Source organism: Sylvia atricapilla, chromosome 10 (genome assembly GCF_009819655.1).
Source record: "Sylvia atricapilla isolate bSylAtr1 chromosome 10, bSylAtr1.pri, whole genome shotgun sequence".
Lineage (NCBI taxonomy): Eukaryota > Metazoa > Chordata > Aves > Passeriformes > Sylviidae > Sylvia > Sylvia atricapilla.
In genome coordinates, this window is record NC_089149.1 from 23,839,942 (window position 1) to 23,859,934 (window position 19,993).

A 19,993-nucleotide genomic window follows, 5' to 3' on the forward strand; every position below is an offset into this window, starting at 1 on the left:
CGGTTTTCATTATATGAGATAATGGGGACTGGAGAGAATTAGATGCTTGGATTCAAATCCATTTGCCTCTGCCTCTCTACTGGTTTGCATTGTTGGGGAAAGACTTGATTTACTTGGTTTCTATTCCCAGTCCAAGATGATGACAGAGTTTCGTACAGAGACAACTCAGTCCCAGTCCTCAGTCAGGGGAGGCTAAATGGAGGCTTGCTTAGTCTTTATACTGCAAGAATAAACGATCTGTTCTTATCTCTTACTGTATTTACCTGCCAGACACTTGGTACCTTACTCCATAAAGGCCAGTCTTTCCTATTTTATAAACTACTGCTGTAAGTGTCCAGAATTACTTCGAGAGTGCTTTGAGGAAATTGAAATGAGTTTTCATGGACCATCCCCTGATGCAGTGATGAGCACCAGCGCAGTTCCTGCAGCAGCAGCTGGGAGCAAACAGCTTTAAGGCAAACCAGGGCGGCTGCAGCGTGCGGCTCCGTGTGCCGGGGCCGCTCCGTGTGCCGGGTGTTTTCCGTGTCCCGGGGCCGCTCCGTGTGCCGGGTGTTTTCCGTGTGCCGGGTGTTTTCCGTGTGCCGGGTGTTTTCCGTGTCCCGGGGCCGTTCCGTGTGCCGGGTGTTTTCCGTGTGCCGGGTGTTTTCCGTGTGCCGGGTGTTTTCCGTGTCCCGGGGCCGTTCCGTGTCCCGGGGCCGTTCCGTGTCCCGGGGCCGCTCCGTGTCCCGGGTGTTTTCCGTGTCCCGGGTGTTTTCCGTGTGCCGGGTGTTTTCCGTGTCCCGGGTGTTTTCCGTGTCCCGGGGCCGCTCCGTGTGCCGGGTGTTTTCCGTGTCCCGGGGCCGTTCCGTGTGCCGGGTGTTTTCCGTGTGCCGGGTGTTTTCCGTGTCCCGGGGCCGTTCCGTGTCCCGGGGCCGCTCCGTGTGCCGGGTGTTTTCCGTGTCCCGGGGCCGTTCCGTGTCCCGGGGCCGTTCCGTGTGCCGGGGCCGTTCCGTGTGCCGGGGCCGTTCCGTGTCCCGGGGCCGCTCCGTGTGCCGGGTGTTTTCCGTGTGCCGGGGCCGCTCCGTGTGCCGGGGCCGCTCCGTGTGCCGGGGCCGCTCCGTGTGCCGGGGCCGCTCCGTGTGCCGGGGCCGCTCCGTGTGCCGGGTGTTTTCCGTGTCCCGGGGCCGTTCCGTATCCCGGGTCTGTTCCCGGCCGCGGGGCGTGGCCGTTCCCCGGCTCCGCCCCCTGCGCTGTCCCGGCGGCGGGCCGTGCGCCTGCGCACTGTGCCGGGGCGCGGCCCTACCCTGCCCGGCCCCGCCCCGCCCGGCCCGGCGCTGCCCGGCGCTGCCCGCCCGCCGCGGGTGACCTGGCCCGGGCCGCCGCCCCGCTCGCCGGCGGTGCCCGGGGGCCGCCACAGCGCCCGCCCGGTCCGCATGGGCCTGGCGGAGCCATGGCCGCCCTCTACCAGAGCGCCGACCCGTCCGCCTCGGCCTCGCCCAACAAGCTGCTGGCGCTGAAGGATGTGCGGCAGGTGAAGGAGGAGACCACGCTGGACGAGAAGCTTTTCCTGCTGGCCTGCGACAAAGGTAGCGGCCCCGGCCGGCTGTCAGCCCTGCTCTGCGCTCCCCTCGCCGGCCCCGGAGGGGAAAGGGAGGCGCGGGGCGGCTCCTGCCGCCTTCCTGAGGGCGGCCGGGTTGTGTCGGGGCGGTCTGCGAGGTGTCCGCTGTTAGAGCGTCTCTGAATAGAAAGCTGCAGTGAAATTGGGGCTTAGCTAGACACCCCCAGGATAAGCGACACCGGTATCCTGCGATTTGTGCCATTGGTGGCGGATGGGAAAAGATCTGTCTTTGTAAAATATGCTGCTTGCTTTACGCCTATATTTAGTTACCTTTGAGTCGAAAGGCGGCCTTAACTCAAACTGATCTCCAGTCTGAAACGCAGGGCTCCAGGGTGTGTTTTTAATGGTGTTCCGCAGGGCTGTGTGTGCCTGGGCCGTAAGCACGGCGGCCGGAGCTCGCAGAGCTGTGTGCTGGCCCCGGCCTCAGCTCGGCTCACAGCCACAGCGCTGCTCCTGCATTCGCCAGCCTGCTTCGGTTTGCTCCGGGACTCTCGGTGATGGGATGCCTTGCGTCTGCACAGCCGGTGCAGGCTGTCCTGAGCATCAGAGGAAGCCATGGCTTTCTCTCTTTAACTATAAACAGAGGTTCAGAGAGCTGAAAGGCTGCATAACAACAACAACAAAAAAGTAACAAAGCCCAGTTGTCTGTATAACAGCTGGTTCAGTACTCTTGGTACGTGTTTTACTGTATTCTACATATACTTGTGCATGTAAGTACACTGAGATCTGTCTTGGTCATGGCCTTCTGTGTTGCAAAGTAATTTGTTACTAAGACACAGTTTTGAAAAGCACCCATGCTTTTGTTTGTTAATTTTTACGACGGGAACTAAAGGGGTGGATTAAAGTACATGTCTAGTGCTTTCCTGAAGACAGATCTCCTGAAATAGCTTTAGTTTCTTCCCTGATGAGAGAATGCTTATCTACCTTGACTTTTTACTTGTCTGATACTGTTACTGTAATGCATCAGTAACTGATGCTCAGTTACTGTTGTCAGCTATGGAACAGTGTCTTGTTTGATGGTAAGGGGTACTTAAAATGATCACATGCTTTTATTACTTTATAACAAAGTGATATCCCTACCTTACTTCTGCAGGTGACTATTACATGGTTAAGAAACTCCTAGAGGAAAACAGCTCAGGTGAAATGAACATAAATTGTGTGGATGTGCTTGGACGAAATGCTGTTACCATAACCATTGAAAATGAAAACTTGGACATACTACAGCTGCTTTTGGATTATGGCTGCCAGGTATCCAACAAACATTATTAAAATGTTCACTGTAGTCATATATCTTTTTTGTTAATCTGTCAGAATTTGGACATAAATGCAGTCTGCCTTTTTAAGGCAGTTCAATTCTTTTTCTAGTAAATTGGAAAAAGTAATGTGAAGGTGGTTTTTTCTCACAGGTTGACTTTTCTAGTGGGATTTTATTGGCGTGGCAAATGTATAAATAACATTTCCTATGATATTAACAAGTTTGAGTTTTATTTTAAATGTTACTATTGCTGCTGATATAATGCATACATTGTCCCAAAGAAAAAACATACATGGTGTAAGTGCCTCATATTAACTTTTTAAATAGTAGCACAGAGGAATTCACATTATATTAGTTGATTTTCAGTTAAGGTGAACATGCATTTCTGCAGTGCTCTCTTGTTAAATTTGATTTGTGCATAATACCAGGGCAGTTTCCTACCAACAAGACTTCCTTAAATGTAGGCAGCATCTCTGCTACTGGTGAGAGAGGTGAAGCTATGATGGAGTAAGACAGGGAAAAGTAGCATCTTTTGTTACGTTGTTTGATATCGGGAATGAATAAAACAACAAACTTCTCACTACCTGAATTATTGGCAGTAATAACAGCTGTGTCTTTTTCTTTTATTTTTGAAGTAAAAATCCAATTTTTTGTAAATGAATCAAGAAGAATAATGTCATCTGTAGGGAAAATGAAAAGCTGCTTGTCTCAGCATAATAGAAGGTGCAGAAGTGGTTGGTTACCAGCCAAGAAGGCAAAAGCTTATTTTCCTAGCTATACCCCAGAATTACAAATGTAGGGCTGAAGTATCCCATATGCCTGAGCTGTGTTACACTTATACTTGCTTTTTATCTAATAACCTGGCAAACTGGGACTTGAAACTTGTTTTTTGTAAGTTTTCTGCATCATCTTTGCTGGTAAGCAATCTATTCAATGGATTCCTCTGCTGTGGGTGCAGTGATACGAATTGTCACTAATACTATATGAACTCCTGCAATGGGAACCTGAATTTGTATCCTGATCATATGCCTGGTGATAATACAGAACATAATTTTAGTACTTAAAAATTAAATTGAAAAAATGCATGAAAAAATGCAGTTTGGTTTAAGTTTGTCTTTTTGTGCTGTTTAAGTCACTGCTGCCTTCACATATGATTTGTTTTCTTTACTTAGTCCTCGGATGCACTTTTGGTGGCCATTGACTCAGAAGTGGTGGGAGCTGTTGACATTCTACTCAATCACCGACCAAAACGATCCTCCAGACCAACCATTGTGGTTAAGTGCTGTTAATTGTTGTCCTTGAGTTTTGGTTAGGGCTGTGAAGACTGTTGCTTTCTTGGGGTATCTGTAGTATTTAAAGCAATGTTCATAAATTCTGCATCTGTAAGCTGATAGAATCTGGACACCAGAGATTATTTTTGTAACCTGTTTTGTTCTGAAAGCTGAAATTTATTATTTTGCTTTATCATCTATGGAATCCTGTGGCTTTATACCTGCCAAACACATGCCTAGTTCAGAAGAGAAAAACCTAGTGATTATAAATCTTTTCTAGTAGTGTGTTTGCAAGGTAGTTAGCAGCCTTGGCTTATAAAGTGTTTATTCAGGTATTGAAGCGTCCTAGATTTTCAGAGCAAATCTATGAACATCAGAGCATCACCTTGAAATGAAAGCAGTTGAAGTATAATTTGTCAGTGCTTAAGTACCAAAGAGCTTTCGAAAGTACAAAAAGGAGCTGGGGGCTTGTAAGGAATAAGGTGTTGTGTATTCATTCAGGATATTTTTTCTGCACTTAATGCTAAATACAATAATTTTTTCACAAACTAGAGCAAAATAACAATTTCTAATATCCTGTGTGTATTGGAAAAATAGGCAGTATTTCTGTGTAAATTGACCAGAAAAGTATCTGGGTCTTTTATTATTTTTTAGTGTTTATCTGACAGGTGTTTGAATGTTGAACTCTTTCTGATCATGTTGTAAAACATTGGAAAGTATTTTGAAGGAGAATTTCTTGGTTGAACAGTCAAAAACCTCCTTACATGTAGTAAAACTGTAGGTAATAAATTTAGATACTTCCTACATTTTATTCCAGAAATTAATGGAGCGCATTCAGAACCCAGAGTACTCAACAACCATGGATGTGGCACCAGTCATTTTAGCTGCTCATCGTAACAACTATGAAATTCTCACCATGCTGTTGAAGCAAGACATATCATTACCCAAACCTCATGCTGTGGGCTGTGAGTGCACACTGTGCACTGCCAAGAACAAAAAAGATAGCCTGCGACATTCCAGGTGAGCCTTAGCAGTCATAAGCCATAATAAAAAGATTCTTAATCCACTGGTATTGCAGAGAATTGGGTCAGATTCAGTATATTCCTTTTTCTTTTTAAGGTGAAGTTTTATGAGTGGATTCCCTTAATGTATTGTATAGCTCTTATTGTGAGAGATGGTAGTTCTTGGGGATGGGTTGTGCCTGAAGAGGTTAGTGAGAGGCAGTTGCTTTTTTTCCATTTTAGTTTTATACTTTTAGTACTGTACATAGTCACTGTGTGCCTTTCCTTTCTGCCAGGTGTGTCTCAAACATTCCAGCTGCCTTTGGCTTGGAGCCGTAGGGACTATGCAAATAAAATTTTTCTCAAGTTAGTTTTAATACCTGGGGCTTTGTGAGCCAGAGTGAGGAAGTGGATAATTTTGGATTCTGTTTCTAAAAGTGTTTATGTGGCATGGATTAATGTATGCAAACTAAAGACAATTTTCTTTCTTTTTTTTTTTTTCTTTTTTTCTTCAGTATTTTTGAAAGTAGAAAGCTTTTTAATAAAGATAGAAATGAGGAGGCGGGTGTAGCAATCTGGTAAATATTTTGTGTGGTTAACTTGAGAACATATGTGAGGGTGAAATAAAATTAATTATGAGAGAATTTGGATGAAAAATCACAGAGTTCAAAGATCGTAAGTGTACTGCAATTTCAATACACAATAATTATTGCATAGTTACTTCAGTCTGTATCCAAAATACTAAAAAATAAGAGTAGTGAGAGGATTTGAGTTTTTGGTGGTGAGCTACCACAGGCCACATTCTGGTATCCAGCCTATTCCCTGTATCATTAACTTCAGTATGAGAAAAGATGTCAGGGTATCCAAAGCAGACAAACAACAGAAATATTTGATGCAGGAGCTCTTTATTTAATGTAGAACTTCTGTTATGTTGTGTGTACTGGTAAGAGTGGAAGTAGTGAGGAAAAGAAGAGGGAACCAGTTTGCCCAATTTTGGATACTTTGGGGTTCTAAATATATTATGTATCTTACAGGACGTACTGCAGTTGATGCTTGGAGTGTCTGATATTAACAAACCAAATTGTCCTGTCTTTCAGCTGGCCATTTTAGGCAAACCTTTGGAACTGGTTCTGGTTTGAAGCTGCTAAGGAAATAAAACATCTTCATTGTGTTTGCTGTTCTTTTGTCACAGATTTCGTCTTGACATTTATCGGTGTTTGGCCAGTCCTGCCTTAATAATGTTGACAGAGGAGGATCCAATCCTAAGAGCTTTTGAACTTAGTGCAGACTTGAAAGAATTAAGCCTTGTTGAGGTTGAGTTCAGGTAGGAATTGAAAACACAAATCAGTTTGAATGTTTTTAATGAAATTACAGGTGTAGAAATATGTATACATGATAAAAAGTTTATTCTTAATTTTTTGTAAGTGGAGTGTTTGAACTGATAATTAGACCATAATAAGTTATATAATATAATTTATGCCTCCTTAATAGTAATTTCAGCAGTTTAATTTCTTTAAATAACTTCAGGTATAGACATTTCAATGTGTGTAGTTGCACCAGTTTTTCAAATTTCAGCTCTACTCTGCAAAAATAAACAGAAATTATGCAAAATGCTGACTTACTTGGAAATCACACACTTGTTAATCATATCAATATCTCATGATTTCATGAAAATACAGGAGCAGTGTAATAGTAGTACATACTGCTTCTGTGTGTTTCAGAAATGATTATGAGGAGCTCGCCCAACAGTGCAAAACCTTTGCTAAAGATTTACTGGCACAAGCACGGAATTCCCGGGAGCTGGAAGTGATTCTGAATCACACCTCCAGTGAGGAACACGTAGACAAGCGAGGATTGTTGGAAGAGAGGATGAACTTAAGCCGCTTAAAACTTGCAATCAAGTATAATCAAAAAGAGGTTGGTCTTTGCAGTAACTTGATAGACTTTTCATATCATATTTTGCTAGTAATAATTGCTTTGTTCTGCTTCTGGACACAAGTGGAAATAAATTTGCAGGAGTTACAGAGGAGATGGTAATACACAGATATCAATATGTGAAACAGGGATGCTGCGAGGTACTGAGTGATTCTTCAGTGCTTACTGTGGAGATGAATGTAGTATTTTCTGTATTGGAGTATAGGCTACTGCTTTGTTATTAACAGCTCTGGTAGTGGTAATTATTTATTCAGTTCCTCATTAAATCCTTGCCTAGAGAGGGATGGATCCTTAGGTGCCAAACATGATTTATCATTTTCTCACTGCTCATAAATTGTTCAGCTTTGTCTCAGGCCTTGCCTGTGCTATTCAGTAATTAGGTTGGACCTGTGCTGGTATAGCTGAATAGCCCCTCTGTTCCAGAATAGAATCACTTTTTATGCCATCAGTATGCAACTTCCTCCATGCAGTAGGTTATTGTCACTTTTGTCCCTTCATAAATTATAACTCTAGTTTTCTGTGCTAGAAGGCAAGTGGATATTTGTGGGATTCTAGTACAAGGACCAAGGAAAGAGTGGAAGTTTCCTTTTCATGCAAAATCCATTTTTAGTTAGGATTTACAAAAGGAGTTATATAATTCTGTCTGTTCTACATGTCTAGACTTAAACTGTTTTGAAACTGTTGAAAGACATAGCATTTAAAAGTCCTAGGCTGTAGTTCTGGAATGCCCCACAAAGAGCATTACACATTTCTGGCCTGCACTTATCAAGCACACTGAAATATTTCAGTGTTCTTCTGGGTTTGAGCATAACTTGCTTTTACTGCAGGGCTTGGAAAATAACAACTTTTTTGTGTGGTATACATATAGTTAGAAAATTAATTTTAATTATGCAACTTAGTAATATGTGTTAGGAAATCTGAGAGTGATTCCTTGTTTGTTTCTCCCCCTCTTTCCCCCCAGTTTGTTGCCCAGTCCAACTGCCAGCAGTTTCTCAACACGGTGTGGTTCGGGCAGATGGCCGGCTATCGGCGCAAGCACACCTGCAAGAAGATCCTCACTGTTCTCATGGTTGGCATCTTCTGGCCACTTCTGTCCCTGTGTTACTTGTTAGCTCCTAAATCTCGAGTAGGTCGAATAATTCACACTCCCTTTATGAAGTTTATTATTCATGGAGCTTCATATTTCACGTTTCTGTTGTTACTTAATTTGTACTCCCTTGTCTACAATGAGAATAAGAAGAATACAATGGGACCAGCCCTTGAGAGAATAGACTATCTTCTGATAATATGGCTTATTGGTAGGTATTATTTGAGTGGATTGGATGACAATTGCTGAATATATATAAAAAAATGCCACTTTATTGGTAAATCAGCAATAAGTAATAACTCAGTCTTCCATGACCAGTTCTGTAGTGCTTGGTTGGAAAAGTAGTTACTAACAAAATGTGGACTTGCTGCACAGTTGTATGTGGTTTAAAGATAGAAGTATATGTTGTGTATGTTTATGTATGCATGCTCCATCTTAGTCTAAGAGATTAGAGGTGTGCATTTACCTCATGCTTGTTTTCCCATGTTGTGGTTTTCTATTTCTGTATGTCATTGTCACCAGTTATCCTAACTGTACCAGAACGGCTGCATGTCACTTCTGCTTGATGCAGCAGAGGGAGCACAGGTATAACATTTGTTGAGTTCTCAAGAACTTTGGTTGAAATTTCATAACTTTTACCTTGGTGTTGGTTGTCTGGCATGCAATTGGTTTTATATTAAAATTTAACTTTCTTAATGTAAGGTAATAAGATATGTATCATTTGTTGCATTTGCCTTGTAGAAAGTAGTGATATAGTAAAAAACAGCACAGTTTTTATCTAAGTAATTCTGAAGGTGATTTATTTGATATTTTAGGGTGAGGGAATTTTTGTGTAACAGTGATTCCTTTCACAATTGAGCTGTTTAAAACCGTTGAGAAGTTCTTGCAGATTTTGGAAATATGTTTTATCTTCTACACAAATACAGGCAGGTCTTAAAAGAGACCTGAAAACTTCAAATTTTGAATACAAGTCAGATTCTTCATTTGCTTTGAAATTAAGTATTATAATATTGTAAAATCTTTTGTTGCATCAAGACTGCTGTAGACAAAGTGTCATTAATCTTAGTAATTTTACCTAAAGGCTACAGAAATATATCTTTTTTGCATGTAATATTCTAATATAGATTTCAAGTAGGATTTAAAAATTATATCTAAGCAACATAATCATTAAAATGAGGTTCTATTTTTCCTGCAGGAATGGTGTGGTCAGATGTTAAGAGGCTCTGGTATGATGGTTTAGAAGATTTTTTAGAAGAATCCCGCAATCAGCTTAGTTTTGTCATGAATTCCCTGTATTTGGCAACTTTTGCTCTTAAAGTGGTTGCCCATAACAAGGTGAGCACCAATCTTCATAGATCCAAAGCTCCTCTGGGGCTGACTGAGCAAGTATGACTAGTACATTGCTGCAAAATACCTCAAGATGTGTTATGTGTGGTGTGTTAGAAGTAGGGTGTTGTGGTAAATGTACATTGGTAATGGCCTGTGATGTGGTGCAGTGTAGGTTTTGGGTTTACTGGCTCTGTGTGCTATGGGCCATGCAGTTGTCAAGACCTCAGGTCCTGTTGCACCTTGTCTTCAATGCACAGTTCATCAGGCAAGTGGGAGTCAGAAAACACATCACGACATGTCCGAGCACTTAGAACCCCCAAAGAGAGCTACTGTCTTCCTTGTAAGAACTGGCTGCTCTTCCAGATGGCTTCGTTTTTGTTTAGGGAAATGCATCTCATCAGATTGGGCGTTTGAGCTCGCCTGTGTTTGGATTGCCTAGTGCATTTTTGTTACAGAAAGTTTTATTTAGCTTTTGATTACATATATTCAAAGTTCATAAGTGGTGGATTTTTGATTGGTTTTTGCTTGGTGGGTTTTTTTTTTGGTTGGGGTTTTCTTTGATAGTAAGGATGAAAGCCCTGAGACCATAGAGGAGCCTTGTCTTGTCTCTAGGAAAAGCCATCTGGATTTGATTGAAAATACAAGTTTTGAAAATGATCATTGCCATTCTGTTGCATGTGTTGTTAACCACACAGCACATGGCAAACTGCCAGACCAATTGAATGTGACTATTGCAGCAAAATCCAAGCCAGTGCAGTAGCACCATTATTGTGTCTTGAAAACTGCAAGTTGACAGCTGCCTGGCAGTTGGGAGGGAAATAAACTGCTTCAGTTCTTCCCAACTTGGTGTTTGGCTCATTTCCCTGTCCTAGCATCGATTCAGAGGCTGGTAATCATTTGGAAAGGAAGGCTCCATTTCTTGGAAAAAAGCTAGAGGGAGAATACCACATTGGGCTGCTTTCCCAGCCATTTGCTTTGCAACCAGCCTGTCTCTAGTATTAGTTCTTTGCTGAGATAAGACATATTGTTGCCAATTTAAATTGTAACCTTTTCAAAGATGTAGGACTCCTGTCCTACACAATAAGCATATAGTGGGGGGATTTCCCCTTTTACATGGCCAAATTATTTTTTTTTAGAGTTTATAAATCATATAGAAAACCAAATAAAAATGTTCACTTTGCATCTTAAGTCCCTTATAGGCCTCAAAACTGTCAGAAATAAAGGAAGACCCTCTGTTGCAGAAGGATTTGTACATGTGCAGTTGCAGTGTGTAACAAAATATTTACCCCTACTTCTTGCCATCTTTGTGCAGCAGGCTTTTGGGTGTTATTATAAATCAGCTGGGAGTTCCTTGGTTTTTAAATGTCAATTTTGGGACAGCAGAAGCTGGTGATATAAGCGCTGAATATTTTCAGCCAAACCAAAAGTTAGGAATTTGTGGATGTTCCCTGAATAAGTTGAATAGTAGTACTTAGTGGATAATACCTCAAGGAACAGTTTACTTGTGACTCCCATTCTCTGGAGCCATTCATAAAATCTGTTGAAGGATCCCCAAGTCTTAAGTTTTCCAAAACTGGTTAATATCAGCTATCACCACGTTGCAATTGCATGTGTACATTGGTTTTCTTTTCAATACTGTTTTTGACTGAGGCCTATTATACAAGGCAATGCACATGTTTATTAAATACCCAAGTCCCTGTTCCAATAGACTCTGCAAAACAGAGTAGAAGTAAAAGAGAACAGGAGAATAAATGGTTGAACAAGTGAGTGGCAGAGTTAGGTGTTGGATTTAAATTGTCTGATTTCTGGCTCCCTCTGGAATGGCTTTTAAAATGCCTTTGAAAGAGGTATGACACCTATGAGGGATACATTCATTTCTTCTGTGCTCTTGCCTGGTTTGGAAGTAGAAACAGGGAGAGGTGGATGGGTACATTTCTGTATTTATTATGTTAGTGATCTCAACTTGTCCGTTTTTTATGTTGCAGTTTCATGATTATGCTGAAAGGAAGGACTGGGATGCATTCCATCCTACCCTAGTGGCAGAGGGTCTTTTTGCCTTTGCCAATGTTCTTAGTTACCTGCGTCTCTTCTTCATGTACACAACCAGCTCCATTCTGGGACCACTCCAGGTGAATAGCATTACTTTTTGAAAAAATATTAAACCTAATTTGCTATCAAGAGTCTTATTGAAAATAGGAAAAAAATGTTAAAATAACAAAGTGAAAAGTTGAAAGAAGTATACTGCATTGAAGTTTGACTTTTTAAAAAATTAATCTCATGTGTAAAGCATACTGATTCAGATGGGAAAGAGGTAAGATAAGGAGTGAAAGACCTTGTGTAGTTCATTAATGTACTTTTCCATGATAGTTATACCTGTACTATATTTTTGTTTTAATCTGTTTTAAGGTTAACATAATGCCTAAGCTTTCTCAGTTTGGAAAGTGTAAGGATCATGTTCTTCCTGTAAAGTTTATGCAAATAATTGCCTTAGCTTCTTATCTCTAAAGAGATTGATGAATAATTGTGTAGCAAGGAAGAGTAATCAAAAGCCTTATTGTTTATGTCTGTGATCTCCTTGAAGCTGCACCTTGAGTTGTGCAAATTGCTTTTGTTTGAAAAATATAAATCTCTCAAGAATATTGAGAGATTTGTGTTTATTGGCAGTTATAAGGAGGGAGAACAGGTTTCTTCTTGCTTGGTATTTGTTGAAGCCTTCCAGTAATAATGACAGTAAAACTTCCCACATTTTAATTATCTAATTATCTAATTTATATATTTTAAATGAAAATGTACTCACACACTTTGAAAAAATACTAAAGTCTTGATGTTGTGTTAAGCATTAGGCTTGTACAAATTGATTGAACGCTGAAGTCTCTGCACATTTTGAAGAGATTCACTGTTTAATGTGCATATTTATTTATGTACTAGATCTTTCACAAGTTTTTTATTAGGAGGCTGTGTTATGAAATTTTCCAAGTAAATAAAAACAGTCAACAGTCACCCCATTCAGAGGCACACAGGGGCTTAGGTTATTACTGCTGGCCAGCAGGGCCGGTGCAACAACTCTTACAGTATTTTCTGAAAGTAGGTCACAAAGTTCAGATGGTGGTAATCAAATATGGGCATGGAAACCCAGCAGTGGGGGCGGGGGAAGGCAGCTACCATGTTCTCTTGGCTCTTAGAGTTATTTTTAAGCCTTCAGTTACTTGACTTATTGGCTAATAAAACCTGTTATAATCCAGATTTGTAAATTGGCTGTGTGTGATGGATTTATTATTAACAGAAGGTAGAGTAGTACTTCCTTAGATGAGATAATAAGATTTCAAGTGCTTAGAAATTGTAAATACTTGGAGAGGGAAAGCATAAACCTATGAAGAAAGCAACTGGCATTTGGGATGGGTTATTACACTCTCTTCCAAAGTAGCTTTGGGCAGTTTGCACTTTTTGTGCACTCCTGTTTTGTCTACTTTTTCTCTCTCTTGGCTGGACCCGTGTGTTAAATGGGAAATGTTTTGCTGCTGGGATTTGGGTTGGGTTTTTTTACTAAAGGGTTGGATGTGATGAAACAGTTCCATGGGGAGTACAGTCATCCTCTGAGCAAACGTGCATGGAATTGGTGCAGAGCTTTGCCCACAGCTGCAGAATCTCCATGGCCACTACAAACTGTACAGACTCCAAATGTGCTGTGCTGCAGGAGGTACTTGGTGACTTTCCAGCAGCAAAGGAGGGAGCAGGAATTCATCTCCCAGTAAAGCTGTACTTGCCAAACCTGGCAATTGGGCTACAGTTCTGGACAGGGATTTGGTACAGATTTTGATTCCTACAGGACCAGGCTTTCCAAACAGTGATTTATATAGATCAGATTAGCCCAATCCCACATTACATATATTTGCATTCTTTACAATGGTACACAGCTCTGAAGAAGTTTGTAGGAAGACTAATTAAATTATATAAACATATTATGCTGTGCCTGTGCAAAAATTCGTGCTTATGTCAAAAGCAAATCAAGGTCTTTCCTGTGTTGGTAAAAATCACAAGCATATGATTGAGTTTTTTTAAAGGTGCTGTATTTCTAATGTTGTAAAATTCTATATAGGATATTTTGAAATGGAAACTAATGATCTGAATTTACTGTCATACCTTGTGTGCTTTATCCTTCAATTTCTGTGTGCCTACACCCATGTTTATTTTAAGTCATACATAAAATGTACAGTGAACTAATTTGTTATTCTGCAGATGGGCTTTTTGTATACTACTTTTTTTTTTTTTAATTAGTGATAAATTATTCCAAATGTTTTGATTAAATCACTGTCCCTCTAAGTGTTTTCTTAACTTTCTGTGATGGCATTTATTTTCAAATGCATTTAATTTACTGCTTTTGTCTGTTGATCTGTGAGTTCCTTATTACCATTGGTATTGCAAATAAATAACAAGGTGTACATTACTATTGCTTATGGTTATTTGGAGGATATTTATTTTTCCAGGCGATGTTAAAATTACTTATATATTCTTTTTAATATCTAGAATTTTAATCTGAAAAGTGCAAGGTTATCTCCTGACCTTAAAGTCTGTTTAGCTTATCGAAATTTAATGTACATGTTAAAAATGTAAATAGATTTTTTGTTGATCAAAGGCTGAAGGAAATAACACAAATAAAAATAGCTACATGTTTTACTAAAATTAAAAATAAATCTATTTCACAGATTTCAATGGGGCAGATGCTACAAGATTTTGGAAAATTTCTGGGCATGTTTCTTCTTGTCTTGTTCTCATTCACTATTGGATTGACCCAACTTTATGACAAAGGATTTACTGTAAATGAAGAAAAGGACTGTGCGGGGATTTTCTGTGAACAACAGAGCAATGACACGTTCCATTCGTGAGTTTGAGATCTATAAAGTAACTGTATTGTTTTAACCTTTAATCCCTAGTAATTAAACAGAACTGGAATTTTTTCACTGACCTTGAATTTACGTCAAACACTTGTGGTGTTAGGTTTAGCTGAGCAGCTTTTTTCCCTTGTTTCTGTAGGTTCATTGGTACGTGCTTTGCTCTCTTCTGGTACATCTTCTCCCTGGCACACGTGGCGATCTTTGTGACACGTTTTAGCTACGGTGAAGAATTACAGTCCTTTGTGGGTGCTGTTATTGTTGGGACCTACAACGTGGTGGTTGTGATAGTATTAACTAAACTCCTCGTGGCGATGCTTCACAAAAGTTTTCAGCTGATAGCAGTAAGTGATGTCTGATGAATTGCCCAGTTACCCGTAGCTTCGGATTTTACACCATTTTCTTCTATGATGTGGGAACTCATGATCTGTAGACCTCATGGATGAGCTCTGTGAGCTCATATTTTTCCTTCAAATAAGAAGTTTTTATTTACTTTGATTAAAAAAATTGTCATTTCCATGTTGAATGTGTGCAGGGCTTTGGCCCACTGGGAATTGATGGCTTTCTTGATACACTGGCTGGTTTTGATATGTGTGGTGCTTTGGCATTTTGATCTGGGGTTATACCTTCTGAATTTTGTACCATATTATATAGGGAATTGAAGAAAGATGTACTTGTTTTAAGTATTTAATATTAGAATATTCAAGCAAAATGCTCTATAATCTATTAAAATGCTATATAATCAAAATTAAGTAGTGGTCAGTTTTTCAGTTATGAGATAATTAAACTTACAAAGTAACCTATTCATATTTCTGCTTCTTTTCTCTGTTAATGTGTGTGATATTTTAGAATCATGAAGATAAGGAGTGGAAGTTTGCTCGTGCCAAGCTTTGGCTTAGCTACTTCGATGACAAATGCACACTCCCTCCACCTTTTAACATCATACCCTCTCCCAAGACTATTTGTTACCTTTTCAACAGTCTCAGTAAATGGATCTGCTCTCATACATCAAGTGGCAAAGTGAAACGTCAGAACAGCCTCAAGGTGAGGAATAATTGGGCAAGCTCTGGGGCTCTTGGAGCAGCTGGAAAGGTGCTGCTTGCTGAAATGAAAATGCAGATTGCTGCATGAAGCTCCCTGTTAGGAGAGGAATGCTACTAAGATAAATAGGAACTACAGAATAATGTGCGTTGCATCCAAGATAAATAAGTGTTACTTATTTCTACTTAAGTAAGGTTTTATTCACTTACTGGTTTGGGAGTTTCAACCCACTTCCCTCCAACCCCCAATTCCCCCAGAAATAGTCTGAGAAAAGAAAAAAGCTTTGATTGAATGAAAACCCATAGAAACCTCAAGGAAGTATGTGCTAATCTCAAAAATGGTAAGGTTAGAATATTCTTTGGAGAAGGTAATTGGTTTTACACACATTACAGAAGTATCAGAATAACCAAAAATAATCACTGAGGCCACTCATTGGTAAGGAAGGCATTTTTTGTTTATTTTATAAACATTTTTTGTACCCTGCAATTTTGCATTCTTATTTTGCATCTTCCTGCTGACGAAAATAGCATTGAATAAACAAATTTAAGCACTTTGTAGAATTTGCACTGAAAGACATTCAGGGTTATGGAACTCTTGACTGCTCACAGAACAATCACCAAGCCAGCTAGATTAAAATTTTCGGTTCTGCCAGTCCAGCAAATTATAATTTAAGTTGTATTTTCTGGATATTTTATATGCACTGTATATTTGTGTACCTCAGGATGTATTTAAAAAATAGCTTTGTTGTTTTGTTCATATTTCTTCTCTGGAGAATTGTATACAGGCTTTAGGGCTCAAAAATCACTTCCACGGTAAATATGTTCTGTTTGTTTGTTGAAAGGAATGGAGAAATCTGAAGCAGAAGAGAGATGAGAATTACCAAAAGGTGATGTGTTGCTTAGTCCACCGCTACTTGACCTCCATGAGGCAGAAGATGCAAAGCACGGATCAGGCCACTGTGGAGAACCTCAATGAGCTGCGGCAGGACTTGTCCAAATTCCGGAACGAGATGAGAGACCTGCTTGGCTTTCGAACTTCTAAATATGCTATGTTTTATCCAAGAAACTGACTGTTACACAAAAGGTGTGTGCTTTTAGATACCCGTAGGTGAAAGTGTTGACCTAATTCTGTTGCCAGATCATGTAGACAAGATTGCACAAAAATACATTTGAAAATACGTTTGCATGAATTTCAGCTCGGTGCCCAAGTGGTCGAAATGAATGCAAAAACAGATACACTGATTTTCTTAACCTCTTAATCTTGGTGTGTATATAAAATTTGTATATAGGAGTTTTTTAAGTGTTCCTCAGACTGTCTGTGGCTGTCAGGTGTTAGAGCTTCGTAACTAGCACAACGTGGTTTTTTCTTCTATTTTTACTGTTTGTTCTTTTTTGATACTTGTTTTTCAAGTTGTGGGGGAAGATAGCCTTTATTTTAAAATGAAAATGCAGCAGTTTATTTTTAATAGAGAAGTCAGATAAAGAATAATAGAAAATTTCCAGCACAGTTGGAAATGATGTATGACTGTAGGTTACAGTGGATGTGAAGACTGTAAGGCTCTGAAAGAGGCAGTTCTAGTTTTGTATGTTAACACTGACTGTAAACTAACATTTATTGAATACAGTAAATCAAATCATCAAGACTTTTCATTTTTGTGGGAACACTGACATTTTGAACACAAAATAGACCAACCATTTCTTTAATGTTTATGGTTATGTGTAAGACAATCTAACCCTGCTTGGATTTTTCAGCAGTGCCTCAATAGTGCATTTTAATATATGTGTTAGGATCGGGAACAGAATTTAAAAATTATCTGTGAACATATAATGTTTGGTATCTTGAGTTTTTAAAAGCTAGATAAATTATTTGAATTATTAAAACCTGTGATATCATGAAAATGAGGTGAGTTCCTTATTACCATTGGTGGTAATAATAGTGAGTGCTATTGTTTGCAGTGCTGAACAATTCCTGTGAGCCATTCTACTCTTCTTTCTGTGAGGTTATTGAGTCTTGTCATTGGAGAGATGTACTTCAGAAGGGTCTGCTTGACACAGATTTTACATATCCTACTTTTAAATTTGGTTTTCTTTTTCATGTTTTTCATCAGAATTGTTGCCAAGCTAGACTTTTTTTTTATGTCAGGTATACTGTGTTTTGTGAAAATAGTTTATCTGACTTTGCTTACAATGGACACTAAGGGCTTTGTGGATTTTCTGTGCTAGAGGGTCCTATATGGCTTTATATGCTTATATATAATTCAAGCTGACAAACTGTAACTGAGAAATGTGAGATTCCTGTATTTTTAATTACAAAGTAAGTATATTTATGACAGCTAAAGGATTGATTGACAGTTTCACTGTTCTGATGGTGCTCTGCTGAAATGGTTGTGTGTCTGGAAGGCGCAGGTAGCCATTGTGCTCTTTGACTGCAGTTGATTTTGGGAGATTGACAGAGTGGAGGCTTACATGAATGTTTACTTTTTTGAAGGAATTCTTATAAAACTCTTTCTTGTAAAGCTAATATATTTTCCATACTATGAAATGATGTATTTCTGAACTAGGTTTTAATACTCTGCTTCCAGAAGTGTTGGAGTATAGAGGGATTCTGATATGTGTTGGCTTTTCATGGGAAGTTAACCTCCTGGTTCAAAGCAAAGAGGAGTCACTGAGTTTTGTATTTGGACTGAGATCTCATGTTTGAATAATGCACCAACATAAAAATTGTGCTGTGTATGTTGTGTATATTCAAGAAAGGAAGCAAATAAAAGCTCTTTGAAAAATATGGTTGTATTGATATTTGTCATATTGAAAACACATTATGTATCAGTTACCACACTGAAAGTATTTTCTTTGTCATGTTGAGGTAATGGATTTAAGGTAGCTGGTGTTAATGTGTTACTGCCTTTTTCCTTCTGGACCCAATCCTGTTTGGTTCATTGAAGCAGTTTCATGCAGTGCCATGAAGTGATGCTGGTTCCAGAGCAGCTGGCTTGGGTCCTAGATGCACCATCAGCTGTTTGGCACTGGGATGGTTGGTTCTGGGAACCTGGGAGTGTTGACAGTATGAATGAAGGAGCTAATGGAGCTGGTTCTGGGTGCTTTTCCTACACTGATCAGAGCCCATCAGAGCTTGGTCAGTGCCTTGTGGCACCGTGGTCTACTGTGGTGTAGATGGCCTTAGGGAGAACTGTTGCACTTCAAGGCTCTCAGGAGTTTTGGATTGGGGGTTCCGGAGTTTTTACTTGTCACTGAAACACAAAGCTGCAGAATGAGACAGAAAGAAGCTTGTTCTCTGCCATATCTCAGTTATATGACACTGTACATCTCTGTTTTATTTGAAAGCTGCTGTGCTCTTCTGATCTACGTGGCTCCTAATCAGTACCAAGTGCTCTGCACTCAATTTTCTCTCGTCATTTAAATTTTTCTAGTTCATGTGTGTTAAACACGCTATTGCTTTCTCATTTGGCAATTCAGTTCTGGTATTCCCGGGTCTTCCTTATGCACACTCACAGAATAGTTCTAGAGTTCTAGGCACAGTTTTTCTGTTCTTCTGTTCTAGGCACAGAAACAAAATTCTACATATGAAAAAAAATTTTGGAGAGGCTGGAGTTTACTTGGCTATAGGATTCAGAGTTTCCTTGTACAAACTTTTCTGCAAGTCATGAAAGGAACTAAGAATTTTTGGGATAACTGGAAAAGGTTTTTTCTTCCCTTTCATATTAATCTCAGGTTTGTCTTAGAGCTAACTTTGCCTTCATAAATGAAAAATGGAAATGAAAATTTTCATGCCTTCTTTTGGAGCAGGAATATCAAAATCACTGATTACTGAAAGTCAGCTTACTTTATGCTCTTCCTGAACTATGGTCTTGTTATTTCTGCAGAAATTATTCGAGAAGTTGTGATTAGATAATTTTGATTGTTTGGCTGCAAGTGGGATTTCAAATGTTTGAAATTTACAGTAACTACAAACTGGGTTTAAAAACCTGTAACAGTTGTTACCTGTGTTTTGTAACCAACTCTTGAAAAAACTGGCACTGCTCTGTTCCTCTGTGTTCCTCTGTTTCCTGTTTCAGGCCTACTGCTACCAGTGCATTGATTTGGAAAAGGAACTGGTGTAAAGGGAGAGTTGAGATGAGCCGGCAAGAGCTCTCCCTACCTTCCATTTGGCAGACAATGAGTAAGCTGCCAGACCTTTCTTGCCTCACTGAAAAAAGCTGCGTGACAGATGGGCATGTCACCATAAATAAAAATAGATTGTTGTAGTTCAAGACAGCTCTGAGCGTGATTTCCACATTGCTTTTCCCCAGGCTGCTGCCAGGAAATGCAGTGAGCACTGTGCATAAAATTCCTTAGTCTGCACAGGAATTAATGCTGGGAAATTAAAATTCCGATTCAAAATTTCCAAACTCCATCTGCTTTGCAAACAAATGTTGCTGTTGGCTCCACAGAGAAGTGCTGTTCGGTTTGGTCAGTCGGGCAATGCAATCTTTGGAGTGTGGCTGCAGCACTGAGCTGTTGGATGTCAGCTCCCAGCACAGCCTCTTTGTACCTCTGTGCCCCCCTCTGATGCTTTTGTCCCCAGCCCAGCG

The 19,993-nt window shown here is 39.9% G+C and overlaps 2 protein-coding genes across 3 annotated transcripts in view; one reads left to right on the forward strand and one right to left on the reverse strand.

Annotated features, from left to right (window-relative positions):
* The first annotated feature begins 1,404 nt into the window (after positions 1-1,404).
* TRPC1 (transient receptor potential cation channel subfamily C member 1) lies at positions 1,405-19,668 on the forward strand. Of its 2 annotated transcripts, XM_066326355.1 has the most exons (14): positions 1,405-1,565; positions 2,691-2,845; positions 4,025-4,126; positions 4,941-5,143; positions 6,317-6,448; positions 6,846-7,041; positions 8,021-8,357; positions 9,342-9,481; positions 11,461-11,604; positions 14,179-14,354; positions 14,507-14,708; positions 15,214-15,408; positions 16,247-16,488; positions 19,478-19,668. In XM_066326355.1, exons 1-13 carry the CDS (start codon positions 1,430-1,432, stop codon positions 16,472-16,474), a joined length of 2,346 nt encoding a protein of 781 aa, XP_066182452.1. In that variant the 5' UTR covers positions 1,405-1,429; the 3' UTR covers positions 16,475-16,488; positions 19,478-19,668. The 2 variants fall into 2 exon arrangements, with proteins under 2 accessions (XP_066182452.1, XP_066182451.1); XM_066326354.1 differs by lacking the exon at positions 19,478-19,668 and having other exon boundaries at positions 16,247-18,186.
* The window catches only part of PAQR9 (progestin and adipoQ receptor family member 9), a 54,843-nt gene continuing 53,759 nt past the window's right edge, over positions 18,910-19,993 (reverse strand). The window contains exon 2 of the mRNA XM_066326356.1: positions 18,910-18,923. The gene's annotated coding sequence lies outside the window, so the exon portion shown is untranslated. The remainder of the gene's footprint in view (positions 18,924-19,993) is intronic.

Bases quoted from the DNA above. Each gene is read 5' to 3' on its own strand.
- TRPC1 (XM_066326355.1), top strand. From the start codon at position 1,430: ATGGCCGCCCTCTACCAGAGCGCCGACCCGTCCGCCTCGGCCTCGCCC. The intron at 14,355-14,506 runs GTGAGTTTGAGA...TTGTTTCTGTAG, and splicing joins AGCAATGACACGTTCCATTC to GTTCATTGGTACGTGCTTTG. The intron at 15,409-16,246 runs GTGAGGAATAAT...GTTTGTTGAAAG, and splicing joins AACGTCAGAACAGCCTCAAG to GAATGGAGAAATCTGAAGCA.